Source organism: Schistocerca nitens, chromosome 10 (genome assembly GCF_023898315.1).
Source record: "Schistocerca nitens isolate TAMUIC-IGC-003100 chromosome 10, iqSchNite1.1, whole genome shotgun sequence".
Classification (NCBI taxonomy): Eukaryota; Metazoa; Arthropoda; class Insecta; order Orthoptera; family Acrididae; genus Schistocerca; species Schistocerca nitens.
The window spans coordinates 14,173,676-14,188,514 of record NC_064623.1 but is presented as its reverse complement, the minus strand read 5'-3'; the positions used below and the strand labels follow the sequence as shown (position 1 = coordinate 14,188,514).

General features: G+C 40.7%; 1 protein-coding gene across 3 annotated transcripts in view; it reads right to left on the bottom strand.

Annotated features, from left to right (window-relative positions):
• Positions 1-14,839, bottom strand: part of LOC126210275 (endoribonuclease Dicer-like) — a 334,521-nt gene that overhangs the window by 229,197 nt on the left and 90,485 nt on the right. For all 3 annotated transcript variants that reach the window (XM_049939469.1, XM_049939471.1, XM_049939470.1), the window contains one exon: positions 11,186-11,311. In XM_049939469.1, coding sequence (XP_049795426.1) covers positions 11,186-11,311 — 126 coding nt within the window. The remainder of the gene's footprint in view (positions 1-11,185; positions 11,312-14,839) is intronic.

Here is a 14,839-nt window from a genome sequence, read left to right as displayed (position 1 = left end):
TAATATGTTTTTTCTCATCAGAATTGACAGCAAGCCAATGTGAACAACAACAGTTGAGGTATACATGCTGACATAACAATCAGAAGATTAAGAAAGAGAGAGAAAGTATGTGAGGACACTGAACTGGTACTTCAGTACATAAAAGGGGACTATAATGTAATAATTATTGGAAACTGGAACACAGTATTAGAGGAATGTGAAGAAAACATAGTTATGGGAGAATATGTGCTTAGAAATTGGAGTGAGAATGGAGAAAGACCCAAGTTCTGTAAAACATTTCAGATTGTGCTTGTGATTACAATGTTCAAAAATAACAACAGCCACTGGTATACTTGGAGAAGGCCCAGACACTTGGGAATATTCCAGCTAGACTACACACAGTCAAACATAGCTTACGAAATCAGATAGTCAATTGTAAGGCATATGCAGGAACAGATATACGCAAGGTTCACAAATTTAGTAATGTTGAAGAGTAGACTGAAGTTTAACCGAATCACGTGGAACAAACGGTACAAAAAGAAGTGGGATACCCACATACTGAGGAATGACGAGATGCATCTTAAGTTCTCTCAGGCAGTAGATTGGACTGTTTCAACTCACGCATCTGCCAGCGGATAGGGATGGGCAAACAGCTAACATATGAGCAGTAGCCTATGTGACAGTTCTACACTGGCCAAGTGCATGCCAGCACGGTTGACAAATGGTTTGTACACGCACAAGATGCATATAACACGGCCTCCTGGTGGGCTATACCAGCTGCACCTGCCCACAAGCTAGCTGATGAGTTCTCGGTGGTGCCCGCACTATATGGGATAGTGTTGGAACAGCCTGCTGTTGAGATGTGATTAGAAATATCATAGTAACAATATTATGAGAAGAAAAGTTGCTACTCACCATATAGCGGAGATACTGAGTCGCAGATAGGCACAACAAAAACACTCTCACAATTAAAGCTTTCGGCCACTGGCCTTCATCACAATAGACACACATACGTGCGAGCGCATGTGCTGCGCCCCCCCCCCCCCCCCGCCCACACACACGCACGCACACACATGCAACTCACACACATGACTGCAGTCTCAGGCAACTGAAACCACGCTGTGAGCAGCAGCACCAGTGCATGATGGGAGTGGTGACTGGGTGGGGGTAAGGAGGAGGCTGGGGTGGGGACGGGGAGGCATAGTATGGTGGGGAGGGCAGTGGAGACGTGGTGAGGGCGAGGGGAGCAAGCAGCAGAAAAGGAGAGAAATGAAAAGACAGGGTGTGGTGGTGGAATGACGGCTGTGTAGTGCTGGAATGGGAACAGGGAAGGGGCTGGATGGGTGAGGAAGTGACTAATGAAGATTGATGCCAGGACGGTTACGGGAACGTAGGATGTATTGCAGGGAAAGTTCCCACCTGCACAATTCAGAAGAGCTGGTGTTGGTAGGAAGGATCCATGTGGCACAGGCTGTGAAGCAGTCATTGAAATGAAGGATATCATGTGTGGCAGCATGTTCAGCAACAGGATGGTCCACTTGTTTCTTGGCCAAAGTTTGTCAGTGGCCATTCACGCGGGCAGGCAGCTTGTTGGTTGTCATGCTTACATAGAATGCAACACAGTGGTTGCAGCTTAGCTTGTAGATCACATGACTGGTTTCACAGGTAGCCCTGCCTTTGGTGGGATAGGTGATGTTAGTGACAGGACGGGAGTAGTAGGTGGTGGTGGTGGTGGTGGTGGTGGTGGTGGTGGGTGGATGTATGGGACAGGTCTTGCATTTAGGTCTATTACAGGGGTATGAGTCATGAGGTAAGGGATTGGGAGCAGGGGTTGTGCAAGGATGGACCAGTATATTGGGTAGGTTTGGTGGACGGCAGAATACCACTGTGGGATGGGTGGGACGGATAGTGGGCAGAACATATCTCACTTCAGGCCACGAAGAGAGGTATTCAAAACCCTGGCAGAGAATGTAATTCAGTTGCTCCAGTCCTAGGTGGTACTGAGTTACGAGGGGAATGCACCTCTGTGGCCGAACGCTGGGACTTGGAACGTGCAGAAGACTGGAAAGATAAGGCATAGGAGATTTGTTTTTGTACAAGCTTGGGAGGATAATTATGGTCAGTGAAGGCTTCAGTGAGACCCTCAGTATATTTCGAGAGGGACTGCTCGTCACTGCAGATGCGACGACCATGAGTGGCTAGGCTATACGGAAGGGGCCTCTTAGTATGGAACATGTGGCAGCTGTCGAAGTTGAGGTATTGCTGGTGGTTGATATGGACGGAGGTACTGATGTAGCCATCTTTGAGGTGGAGGTCAACATCTAGGAAAGTGGCTTGTTGGGTCGAGTAGGGCCAGGTGAAGCATATGGGGGAGAAGTTGTTGAGGTTCTGGAGGAATGTGGATAGGGTGTCCTCACCTTCGAACCAGACAGCAAAGATGTCATCAATGTATCTTAACCAGGTGAGAGGTTTAGCATTCTGGGTTTTTAGGAAGGATTCCTGTAGATGGCTCATGAATAGGTTGGCATAGTGTGGTGCCATGCGAGTGCCCATAGCTGTATCCCGGATTTGATTATCAGTAATACCTTCAAAAGAGAAGTAATTGTGGGTGAGGTTATAGTTGGCCATGGTGACTAGGAAGGAGGTGTTTGGTTTGGAATCAGTCGGGTATTGGGAAAGGTAGTGTTCAGTAGCGGCAAGGCTATCGTCATTGTAATGTTAGTGTACAGGGAGGTGGCATCAATAGTGACAAGCAGGGCACCGTGTGGTAAAGGAGTAGGAACTGCAGAGAGTTGATGGAGGAAATGATTGATATCTTTTATACAGGAGGGTAGGTTCCAGGTAATAGGTTACTAGGAGAGCAGGGATTCTCTCAGTAACTGGTCACAATGGGGCATCCTGGGTGGTTAGGTTTATGGACCTTAGGAAGGATGTAGAAGGTAAGAGTGTGGGGAGTGGTAGGGGTGAGGAGAGAAATGGACTCCGGGGAGAGGTTGATTAAACATCATAGCAGCCAGTTCTAAAAAAGGCAAACACAGAAAGTGGACAGACAAACATAGGTAAAAGAAAAGTGACTATGAAGAAACCTTGCTTATGGAAGAAACACTTTGTGAAGGTTGTAGCTGAAAGCTTTATGTTTGTGACTCATTCATCTTAACTTTGCTAAAGAAATGGGTGTGGAAGGAATGTATAGACTGAAGAAGTCATTTTTAAGGCAAAAAATTTTTTTTTGGGCAGTCAAAATGCAGACTTCTACAACCAAGGTCTCCACCAAGTCATCCGTCACGTACCGCATGGAATGATGAATACGTAAAGAACTATTGTTGTCATTGCTCCTTTTCACAGTTGCAGTTTGGATTTTGTCAAGGTGACAAAACTGTATGAGCACTCCTTCTACACTGCATCTTCCATTTTCTGTATGATGATTATGTATTAAATCTGGGAAGCAGTGTAAGATCTATACTTCCTGAGCCACTGCATTTGAAATACAAAAAATTAAGGTACATATTCAGGATTCTATTGATGTATGATAATGAAGAGTGGTACTCTCTTCCAAAAGGTGCTTTTTTTTACTCTAGAAAAAATAAAAAGACAAGGGGCAGTGGGAGGAGGGTTGAACATCTCACTGATACGATTCCTTTAGAGACAGAACACAGATTCCCACAGGACAATGATGAAGGAAGTTGCCTATGGTGTTTTCCAAAGAAACCATCCGACATTCAACGTTATCAATTTTGAAAAACGGTGGAAAACTTTTAATCAGGCTGGATTCAAATGTCATGTGTAATCGCAGATGTGCGTGCAGGATGATAGTTTTAAATTCACATTTATGTTTTACATGATCTATGGTGTTTCACTTGTTTTCAAAGTTCTGTATTTTTCAAAGTATTACACATACAAATATTATAGATGTATGAATAAAACCGTAGACTCATCAAGTTTGCATCGTGTGCATCAGTTGGCTTTATGAATGCAGTGTTTTGACATAATGGCAACAAAGTGTGAGAAGAATGTGTGTGTGTGTGTGTGTGTGTGTGTGTGTGTGTGTGTGTGTGTGTGTGTGTGTGTGTGTGTGTGTATATATATTGGAATATATAATGTGTTTATCTATAATATGAGTGCAATATTCATTCAGAAGGAATAAGGGAAAAAACTGTCATGTAAACGGAGCTTTGTGTCGGTACCGACAATTCAGGAAGAATGGTTGTGTCAGTAAACAGGAAAGAAACCAGTCATCCATTTTAGTGGGTGGCGGAAAGTTTCACATGCAGTCCAAAAAACATCAATGGTCTGCACAAGCCACAAACTTGGAATATTGCAGCAAACTGTGTGGGAGATTTTGCGACGGTAGTTACAGTTCAAACTGTATCGTCTGCAGCTTGTGCAACAGTAACAACTAAAAGAGTACAGCTCACAACTTCAGTTTTGCGTCACCATGCAGGAAGCATTCCAGTATGCACATTTCACCTCCGAGCTGACATTCAATGAGATCAATCGCCACAATATGAGTGTGTGGAGCACTGAAAAGCCTCGTGCAGTTATGGCGTGCAAATGAGATTTGCCGAAGGTTAACGATTACTGTGTAATGTCGCAGGCGGAGCTGTACGGGTGGTTCCCCTTCTGTGAGAAAACTGTGACGGGTACCTCTAACCTCGATATGTTATAGTTGTGGTTGTTTCCACAATGGCTGCAGATTTCAAGAATTTCACCTTCAGATGGAGTATCCCCTCACTGGAGCACTGATGTTCATCCCTACCTAAACAATGAACTTCCGCATCACTAGACGGAGCGCAGTAATGAGTAGGATGTGGGTCTTTTCCCTTGGCTCTCCACACTATTGACAGGATGCTGCTGCATAACGTATGGAACAAATTTGATCATCACTTGTACATTTGTTCTGTGACCAGAGGGGCACTCATAGAACATTTGTAGAGTGAAAAATGCAAAATTGGTGGGTTTACGATTTTATTCGTGCGTTGATCATATTTGCACATGCGATACTTTCTAAAATATAGAGCTTTGAAAATGAATGAATCATTTATAGCAGCCCTGAATTACACACTGCAGGTGCCTAGAAAAAGAATGGCAACGCATTTTTCACAACAGAAAACCCATATTGTGCCACTCATTTCCAGCACATGACCAATTAGTCACACACATACAAATTACTCCTATCCAAGTAATAAATGTGACAGCACCATTCACACATAGATACCCAGCTGACCACATATTTAAAGGCATTTTCTCTTCAGGAATGGATTGAAAAATGTGAAAATTGCATAACGCATATGGCTGGCTTCCACACATTTATTTAAGAGAAACCATTCTATTTTTCGAAGGAAATGTAACAATTAACTACAAAATTCTGCAGAAGAACCATGAAGTAAGTGACCACAACACTAGACTCAACAAAAAATTTCACACAACCAAAAGAAATATCGTAGCACGTAAGAAGAGTCCATAACACAAAAGCTTGAGCTTTCATAAACTCTCTGTGAAAGTAAAAGCTATTCGTAAGACAAAGTCCTTTAAACAATTCCAACAAATATGTTTAATGTATCACTGTATCTACCCAGTGAGCAAATACCTGGATGTATACATTACATTGTACAATGTCAAGTATTTATCTACTTACACATTTATATCTTATTTTATATCATATGGTTAATTTCTTTAAATGTATCATAACCTATGTTTGTATTGTTACGTAGTGTCTATATTTTTGGTTAGTCTGGTATTAAACTATCACATTTCTTTGAAAAAGAAATACAATCAAATATTCGTCTAATTTCTTTGATGAAGATCTTTGCTATGGCGCTGAAAAGGTGCATTACACTGTTTTCATACATTTTGTCAAATTTCAAGATGGTGGACGAGAACTTCTTGTTATATGCTGCAGTTGCTAGTACCACAATTGAATTTTGCGTGTATTTGGAAGAAAGGCAGCGAAAAAAGAAGGAAATATACTTCGATGAAGCCCAAGGTATTACGTTGACATAATAAAAGCATTCGGTAAAATTTGTTACAAGAGCTGCAAGTGGAGGAAGTCAAGTCTTAATATATACGTAACTTAGCAAGGTGAGAGTGTATTTCAGTATTTGCTCAGTGAAGTTGCTTCTCATATTACAAAACAGAATACTCTGTTGAGAACTGCTTTATGTGCAGAAGACAGGCAAACTGTGACACAGCGATTTGTTGATACATGAGAGAGCTACTCTAGTTTATAACACAGTGCTCGAATATCACATTAACCAAAATAATTCCAAAAACACGTGAAGCGATTTATAAAGCACTGAAGGGGAAATATGTGATGGTAAATAAGTGTTTAGTACACTATATGGGCAAAAAGAACTATTTTTAATTTTGAATAATTTAATTAATAGAATTAGTGTTCCAACAACTACAAGGTTAATAAAAAGTACGAAACAGATGAAGTGCTTTTTAACTTGTGGCATCCAGAGCTGAAAAATACACAAAGTAGGTTGGAAAGCTAAGAAAGAATTTTTACTATAGTGTGTGACCACGTCCTCTATTCCGGCTTGCTGAAAAGCTGCATGGTTGTTTCCAGATGTAGAGGTGGATGGCTGTAGCTGTGACTGTGAATATGAAGTCACCTGCAGCATATTCCCCCTGCCCATCAACACACAATTAACAGCATGCACAGTGCCCCTTGCTCACCCCCCACTCTAGTAGTAGCCAGATTATTAAAAAAATGTCAAAGGAACAAACCAACTTTGAAGCCATGTTTACAAACACACTACAGAGATGTCAAATAGCTGTAGCGATGCCAGCACTCAAAACGGTTACATTTCACATTGATGTGAACAGATGACGAACAACTTCTGTGATAAAATCTATGGTGAGGCCTTAGATTTGATCTTACTTATTTGACGACAGGCGAGATTTGACAAAGTTCCCTATTACATCATCAAATTTCTTTAATATAAATATTTGACATATCAGCTTTGACAAAGAAATATGATAGTGTAATACCGGCCTTATTAATATAGTCAATGTGTGTGTTAGCAGTTTTATATTTCATTGTGTAATATATCACACCTCCCCTGGCTGCAACATAACTCTTTCCATTCACTTCCAAGATTTTATGTAGTGCCTCCATCTTTATTTTTGTTGTAATGTATCCTTTATTGCCATTTAGATGCACACTTGAGCAATTTTATGTCCCACGGTGGATGTTTTACTGAGTACATGCAAAGAGAGGCAAGCTCTCTACTGCTGCCAGCCACACTTAAGTCGATAAGAGATTAGCCGACGTAAATTTTGGCACAATGTGTGTGAAAAATCTTAAACATTTATTTTTATTTATTGATGGTTAAAGGTGAATGGTACTTTATTCTTGCACATGCCAAACATTATTGGCAGTTTTAAGTGCTCTATCTTCATGAAATTTTTTCAAAAAGTGTATATCAGTCATTTTTATGCACCCTAGCCCCAGGTCTTTGTGGGTAAAACGTATGTATTTGTCGGCTTCAATAAATCAGTTATAAAAAATTGGTGACTTAAGTTTTGGGATGCAGAAACTGTTGAATTGTTTAGCAATTTCAGTAAGCTGATCATGTTTATATGGGGGGACCAACTAAACAGATCCCCATATCATGAGATTGAGTCTCCCACAGTAAGATATGCAACATTACGCACAAAAATGTACCTTACAAGGAATCTGCACCATCTTTACTTCATATTTTATGGAGGGAAAAAAAGCACAGTTGCAAGTATCAGCCCCATCAATTGGAAATTTGGGCACAATTCTCGCAGTACACAGTTATGATATTCTTTAAACTTCCATGCACACTGTTTACCACTCACACTGCAGTTGCCTTATTCTGGGGTGTGACGTACGGTACAGCAGAGCGAAAACCAAACGCTTACTAGTTGTGGGATGTCGAACGTGAGGGAAAAGCATGGAGACGGAGGTGAGAATATCCACCCACCAGGCGGAGGTGTAAATATCCACCAACCCATCATGTTTTGAAATCTTGTTTGAGAACACACTCTACATGAAAATTAGTACTCTGAGTATGCCCTACACCAACCACTTGCACATACACTTTCGATATTATTTTAACAGTAGTCTTGTACTAATATCCTGTAGCTATATAAACGATGTCACAAACAGTCTGAAATGCTTGTAAAGCTGCTGTAGGATTGGGTTGTGAAGAGGAATGATTCCTAGGAAAAAAATTTGCAACGTTGTGCCATTTCAGAGATAATTAGCATAGCAGTTGGCCAATCAGGCCATGGCGTATGCAAATTCGAGCGGCATGCCAGATACAATTAGTACGAGTTGTTCTCACAGTGTGGGTGACAGCGTACAAGACTGCTCCACATAGAGCTCGGTTCGAACCTTACCACCATCCGACAACCAATTTTTGTATCGCTCTCTTGTTCGGTTTTAGGAAACTGAATGAAGTACACATTCGGCGTCACTGTCTCTGGCAGGCTGCTCGGATTTGTGCGCACAATGGACTAACTGGCTAACTTCGATCCTAATTAACTCAGAAACAGTGCAACACATCAATTTTTTTTCTAAACTCTACCTACGCGCATCACCTTTACAAGCTTTTCATACTGTTTCTGACAACCCTGTATAAGCCTCAAAATGAAAATGAATAAACCTAAGCAACTAAAGAATTATTAAGAAATGAAATTAATGATTTCCGATTTACAATTCAAGCACATCCATTACGTTGAAGAATAGTGCATCTCCTGCAAAATGTACCTCAGTGCCACCTTTAAAATGCAAAGGAAATAACACACAACAGCAATGTTAATAATTAAATGGCACTGCGCTACTTCTTTAAAGACTCAATCACCGACACGGCATTCGCGAATTGCGACATAAAAAAGCTCAGAGGAAAGAGATCTCCATATTAACTACCGCTTAGAAACCGTGCACTTTGACACAATGAACACAGCACGTTACCAATGTCAATACAGTAGTTAAAAAAACCTCTTACTCGCTCCACTGTACAGTACTTCACACACGGGTGTCAAGCGGCTGCAGTGGGACGGAGCGAGTGGCAACCGATGCCATTGTACATTAAAAATTGTGTGTTCAGAAGGTCATAACTGCATACTATCAGAATTGTGTCAAACTGATTGATTCCACTGCAACAGAGACTGAGGAAACAGAGATCAAAGTTAAATGGATATTGAAAATTCAACTCAATCATAACTCAAATTTCTATTTATCGTAACACTACTAGGGTAATTCCAATTTTCTGTTATGTACAAATCTGATGAAAACACAATGCAGATAATCACCGAAACTTAGCATTTTTGCAGGAATTAGTCACGCTGTCACTAAAAGAGTTCACTTTCTATTTCACTTTAATTTCCAATGTAGTTAATCATCAGAAAAAAATGATGTCACATTTCTCTGAAATTTAACATTGTGTTCCCCAAGAGTGGTCATTAGCGGCTTGTAGTAGTCGTGGTTCACAGGAGGAACATACTTTAGGATGGACACGAGATCTGCCATCTTTTGCTTGCCGATGGGACGAATTCTCAAGTATAGGGTATCTCGGTTTACATTGACAAATTCAGGTTGGCGACTTACTGCACATTTTGTTAAATTCACCATAAGGAACAGAAAATCTTCACAAAAAGTGGTCTTGTTCAGTACAGCATATGACAGTAAGCTCTCCAATCCAACCAATCATAAATCAAACCAATTTGCTGGTAAGCCATCGGTTATCTTCTTGAAGTTTGTTGTGGCATCTTAATAGTCTCTGTACACAAAAATCGTTATGTTTCATTTAACCTACTACAGAGCAATGAATTTAAATGTACTCCAGTTTCCAGGTAAGATGATGTTTTGTGTCCTCCTCGCTTTACATTCAATTACACTGAAGATAGAGTCATATGGCAGATAGCTGTGTCCATGTATTAAATATTTTTAAATCTTATAATTTTAAATGCGGCTGTGAGATGGTAACCATACAAGAATATGATTAATATAATACAGCCAACCACTTGCAAGGAGAGTTTAGTTTAACCTGGTTTTGACTCCGACTATGGGTGTCTTCATGAGAAAATCCAAACAATTACGTGTAGATATAGATAAACTGATTTACAAGCAACATGCCTTTCTTATATAACAGACTACACAAGTAGGTTATATTTAAACCATAAAACAGTTATAGACATTGGAACTTCCATAAAATTGGTAATTGTCAGTAAAATTACTGCTACACGGTGTAGCACACTATACGCTGTCAAGAACTGTAAGAGAAAAAGGCACTGGAGGTGGCATAAGACTAACTGTAAATCATATGACTCGTAAGTCTGCTCGTCTCTTACTACATGTTACTGTCTGAATTTTCCGACGAAGACACCCATAGTTGGTGCGAAACACAGATTAAAGTCAAATCTTGTTGCAACCAGTTGGCTGTATTACAAAAAGCACATTTTCAGTCAGTAATATCTGCTTTGGCTCCAGAGATTTGTAGAGATTCATAATTGTACACGCCTTTTATGTTTCAATTCTGACCCTTTCATGAATCTGAGTACGTCAGAATATGGTTGTGGTCTTTTGTGTTGTTAGTTATATGCTTTTTCAGGCATGTAGCTTCTTCTTGTGCCCCTGAGAATCTTCTGTTTCTGGCCGTAAAAACATACACCTTTTGATGTTATTGAAATCGTGGTAACCAAGTTTTGTACACATTATGCATTTGACATTGTTAGCTTTACATGTAAGTATTTAGGGGTAAAAATAAGAGCAATATGAAATGGGACAATCAAGTAAAATCACCATTAAGGAAGGCAAATGGAATACTTAGATTACATACGAAGACTCAAATGCATCCAAAAGCTGTAACAAAATACTCAGTTGCCAAGGAAAGTACTGTCACCCACTGGAGTAAGAATTAATTAATGGAGTTACACATTTTGGCCACTGGAATATACATGTTTGTGACGTTTTTGTAACCAAAAGGTAGAAAAATTATTTAAAAAATGGAGTTAATCAGTTTGGCCTCTGTGTGGCACAATTACAACCCAAATTTTCGTGCAGGGCAGATCGCTGGGGCTGTTATCTTGCAAGTATGCTTTTTCCTCCTTAAAATATGAAGTCAAGTAGGTGATGTTTCCTAGTTAGACCACAGTCCAGTACACAGAGACCCAATGTTACGAAGGATGTAAAGACCGGCCACGAAAACCTGTACTGCACGGTGTAAAAAGTTACCTTCTTCATAGGCTGATCGTTCACAGCCCGATGACACTCATCGAAAACAATTACTTGCAACTTTTTGGCATCAAGATAGCCATGCTGCAACACGTTGAGGACCACCTGCGATGACATGACCAACACCTGCAACAAAAGACCACTGTAAGTTTACATGTTTCATCAATTATCACATACTATATTCCAACGTATAAATGTTTTGGAGTTACACTGTGTGTGTGTGTGTGTGTGTGTGTGTATGTATGTGTATTTTCCACATATCAAATAACTGACCAACCACCTGCCTGATCGACCAAATAACCGACAAGTTAAAGCTTCTGGTCCATCCATAAAGGCATATATGTACAGCTTAGCACACTGTCTGGGAATGGCAGGCATCCAGGTGTAACATAGTGCTGCTGTTGTGGTCTTCAGTCTGGAGACATGTCACCTGTCAACTGTCCCCTTCTTTTACTCAAGATGCGTTACAACTTTCTCTTTTCAACAATTTATTTCAGCACCCCTTCATTAGTGATACATTTTTCTTCAGTGTCCTATTCTAACACAGCATTTCAATAGTTTCAGTTCTCCTGTCCTCTAGTCTGCATTCTTGGTCCCATAGGAGCTTACCAACTTGTCTGCATTAACTGTTGTCCCCATATCACTTCCGTATAAAACTATACTCCAGACCAAATCATACAACAGAAAAATCAGGATGCAGTAACATAATTCTCACTCTATAAGGGATGCATTGAGCGGTGAACAAGCGCATTTAAAAGTAGGCTTTTGAATGTTAGTGTTTGGACAAACTCCCTTGTCAGATGATGATATTATTATGATGGTACACTCACACTCAGTTTTATCTGGGCGCAGCAACCCCTCAGACATAAGCCTATCGATGTTGTATCTAGAAAACCAGCATCTTGCTACCACCACATCCCAGCATGCTCCCACAGGTAGCACTACAGCATCTTCACCCAGCACTATCCTGCTACCATCCCCCCACCTGCCCCATTCCTCTTCTGCACCCCCAGTATCCACTGCAGCTCAGATCACTACTTATCCCAGAGCGGACACAGTGCCTGTAACAACCGTGGCAACACTCTAATCGATGTTAACTAATACTCAAAGAATAAAAAATAGGAAGAGGCTTCCTAAACACTTAAGACATATACAGCCTGCCACAGGAAAATGGACCATATTCAGGGATATAATATTAACACAAACTTGGAGAAAAACTTTCATATGGACATATGCCCTATTCTAAATGGTTTCCGAGATAGAGCACATTTAATGTAGGTCTACATCTACATTCATACTCTGCAAACCATCATCAGGTGCATGGCAGAGTGTATGCCCCACTCCACCAGTTATTAGGGTTTCTTCCCGTTCCATTTACATATGGAGCGCTGGAAGAATGACTGTTTGAATGCCTCTGTGTGTGCAGTAGTTATTCCAATCTTTTCCTCCCAATCCCTATGTGAGAGATAAGTACGGGGTTGTAATATATTCCTAGAGTCAGGATTTAAAGCCGGTTCTTGAAACTCTGTTAACAGACTTTCTCACGATAGTTTATGTTCAGTTCCTTCAGTATCTCTGTGAGACTCTCTCACAGGTCAAACAAACCTATGACCATTTGTGCTACCCTTTTCCGTATGTGTTCAATATCCCCTGTTAGATCTATTTGGTACAGGTACCACACACTTCAGCAGTATTCTAGAACTGGCCGCATGAGGGATTTGTAAGCAACTGTGGACTGATTGGACTTACCCCGTCTTCTACCAATAAAGATAAGTAGACATCTTGCTTTACCCACGACTGAACTTACGTGATCATTCCATGGGGCACACCTGAGTCACTTCTACATCTGACGATGACTCTCCATTTGACGTAACATGCTGCATCTTCCCTACCAGAAAGTGCTCAATCCAGTCACAAATTTCACTTGCTGACCCATGTGATCTTACTTTTGACAATAAGCATAGATGTACAAAACCAAATTCTTTTCACAAATTAAGAAAGACTGCATCTACCTTACTGCCTCGCTCCAAACCTTTCAGAACATCATGTGGAAAAAGTGAGAGTTGGGTTTCACATGATCAATGTTCTCGAAATCCATGCCGGTTGGCACTGAGGCGGTCATTCTGTTCAAGATAATTCATTCGGTTTGAGCTTAGAATATTTTCTAAGATTCTACAACAGATCAGTGTCACGGATACTGCATAGTAGTTTTGCGGATCACTTCCACCACCCTTCTTGAAGACTCGTGTGACGTGCTTTTTTCCAAGAACTGGGCACGGTTTTTCAGTCAAGGATTCTGTGATAGATTATACTTATCAGAGGGGCTACGTCAGCCGCAAATTCAGTTTGGAATCTAACAGGGATTCTATCAGGCCCTGCAGCTCTGTTCAATTACAACTGTTTCTCAACGCCACTGACACCAAAACTTATTTTATTTATCTTTTCAGTGGTACAAGGATTAAATTGGGGCAATTCTCCTGGATTTTCCTTTGTAAAGGAACATTTGAAAACAGAGTTAAGCACTTCAACTTTTGCTCTGCTACCCTCAATTTCAGTCCTTATTTCACTATCTAGGAACTGGACACTAACTTTGGTGCCACTAACAGCCTTTACATACATTCTGAATTTCTTTACGTTCTGTAATTTGACAATATTAAGCTACGGTAGTCATCAAAGGCATCACGCATTGCTCTCCCGATAGCCAAACATGCTTCATTCAGCATCTCTCTATCTATAGCTTTGTGCTTGGTTTTATACCAATTACACAGTAATCTCCTTTTCTTTAGAACTTTCTTTACAGTGACTGTATGCAGTGGAGGTGCCATCTCATTATGGACTCCTCTACTGGATAAATATCTATCCAATGCATGGTCAACTATTAAGTTGAACCATAGGTCTTTTATCTGCTCCTCATCTGTGGTGAAAGTTTCAAGTTCCTCAGTGAGATAGGACACTAATGATTTTTTTAAATCTAGTTTACTGAAAACCTATCTTTCTGCTTGTTTTAGTTGTCCATTGTGTTTTGGTAATCATTGTTGCCACAACTGCATTATGGTCACTGATATCATTTTCGATGGAGACATGCTCAAAAAGGTCAGGTCTATTTGTTGGCATCAGATCCAATATATTTCCATCATGAGTGGGGTTCCTAGTTATCTGTTCTAGATAGTTTTCAGAGAACATATTTTGTAATGCACAGGATATCTTATCACGCACACCATTAACAAAACTGTAATTTTCTGAATTAATTGTTGAATGATTAACACCCCCACCAATGACTACAGCATGACTGAGGAACTTACTTACAAACGAACTGAGTTTTCTCTAAAGTTTTCAGATACATTAGGAGATTAAACTTCCTGGCAGATTAAAACTGTGTGCCCGACCGAGACTCGAACTCGGGACCTTTGCCTTTCGCGGGCAAGTGCTCTACCAACTGAGCTACCGAAGCACGACTCACGCCCGGTACCCACAGCTTCACTTCTGCCAGTACCTCGTCTCCTACCTTCCAAACTTGGTACTGGCAGAAGTGAAGCTGTGGGTACCGGGCGTGAGTCGTGCTTCGGTAGCTCAGTTGGTAGAGCACTTGCCCGCGAAAGGCAAAGGTCCCGAGTTCGAGTCTCGGTCGGGCACACAGTTTTAATCTGCCAGGAA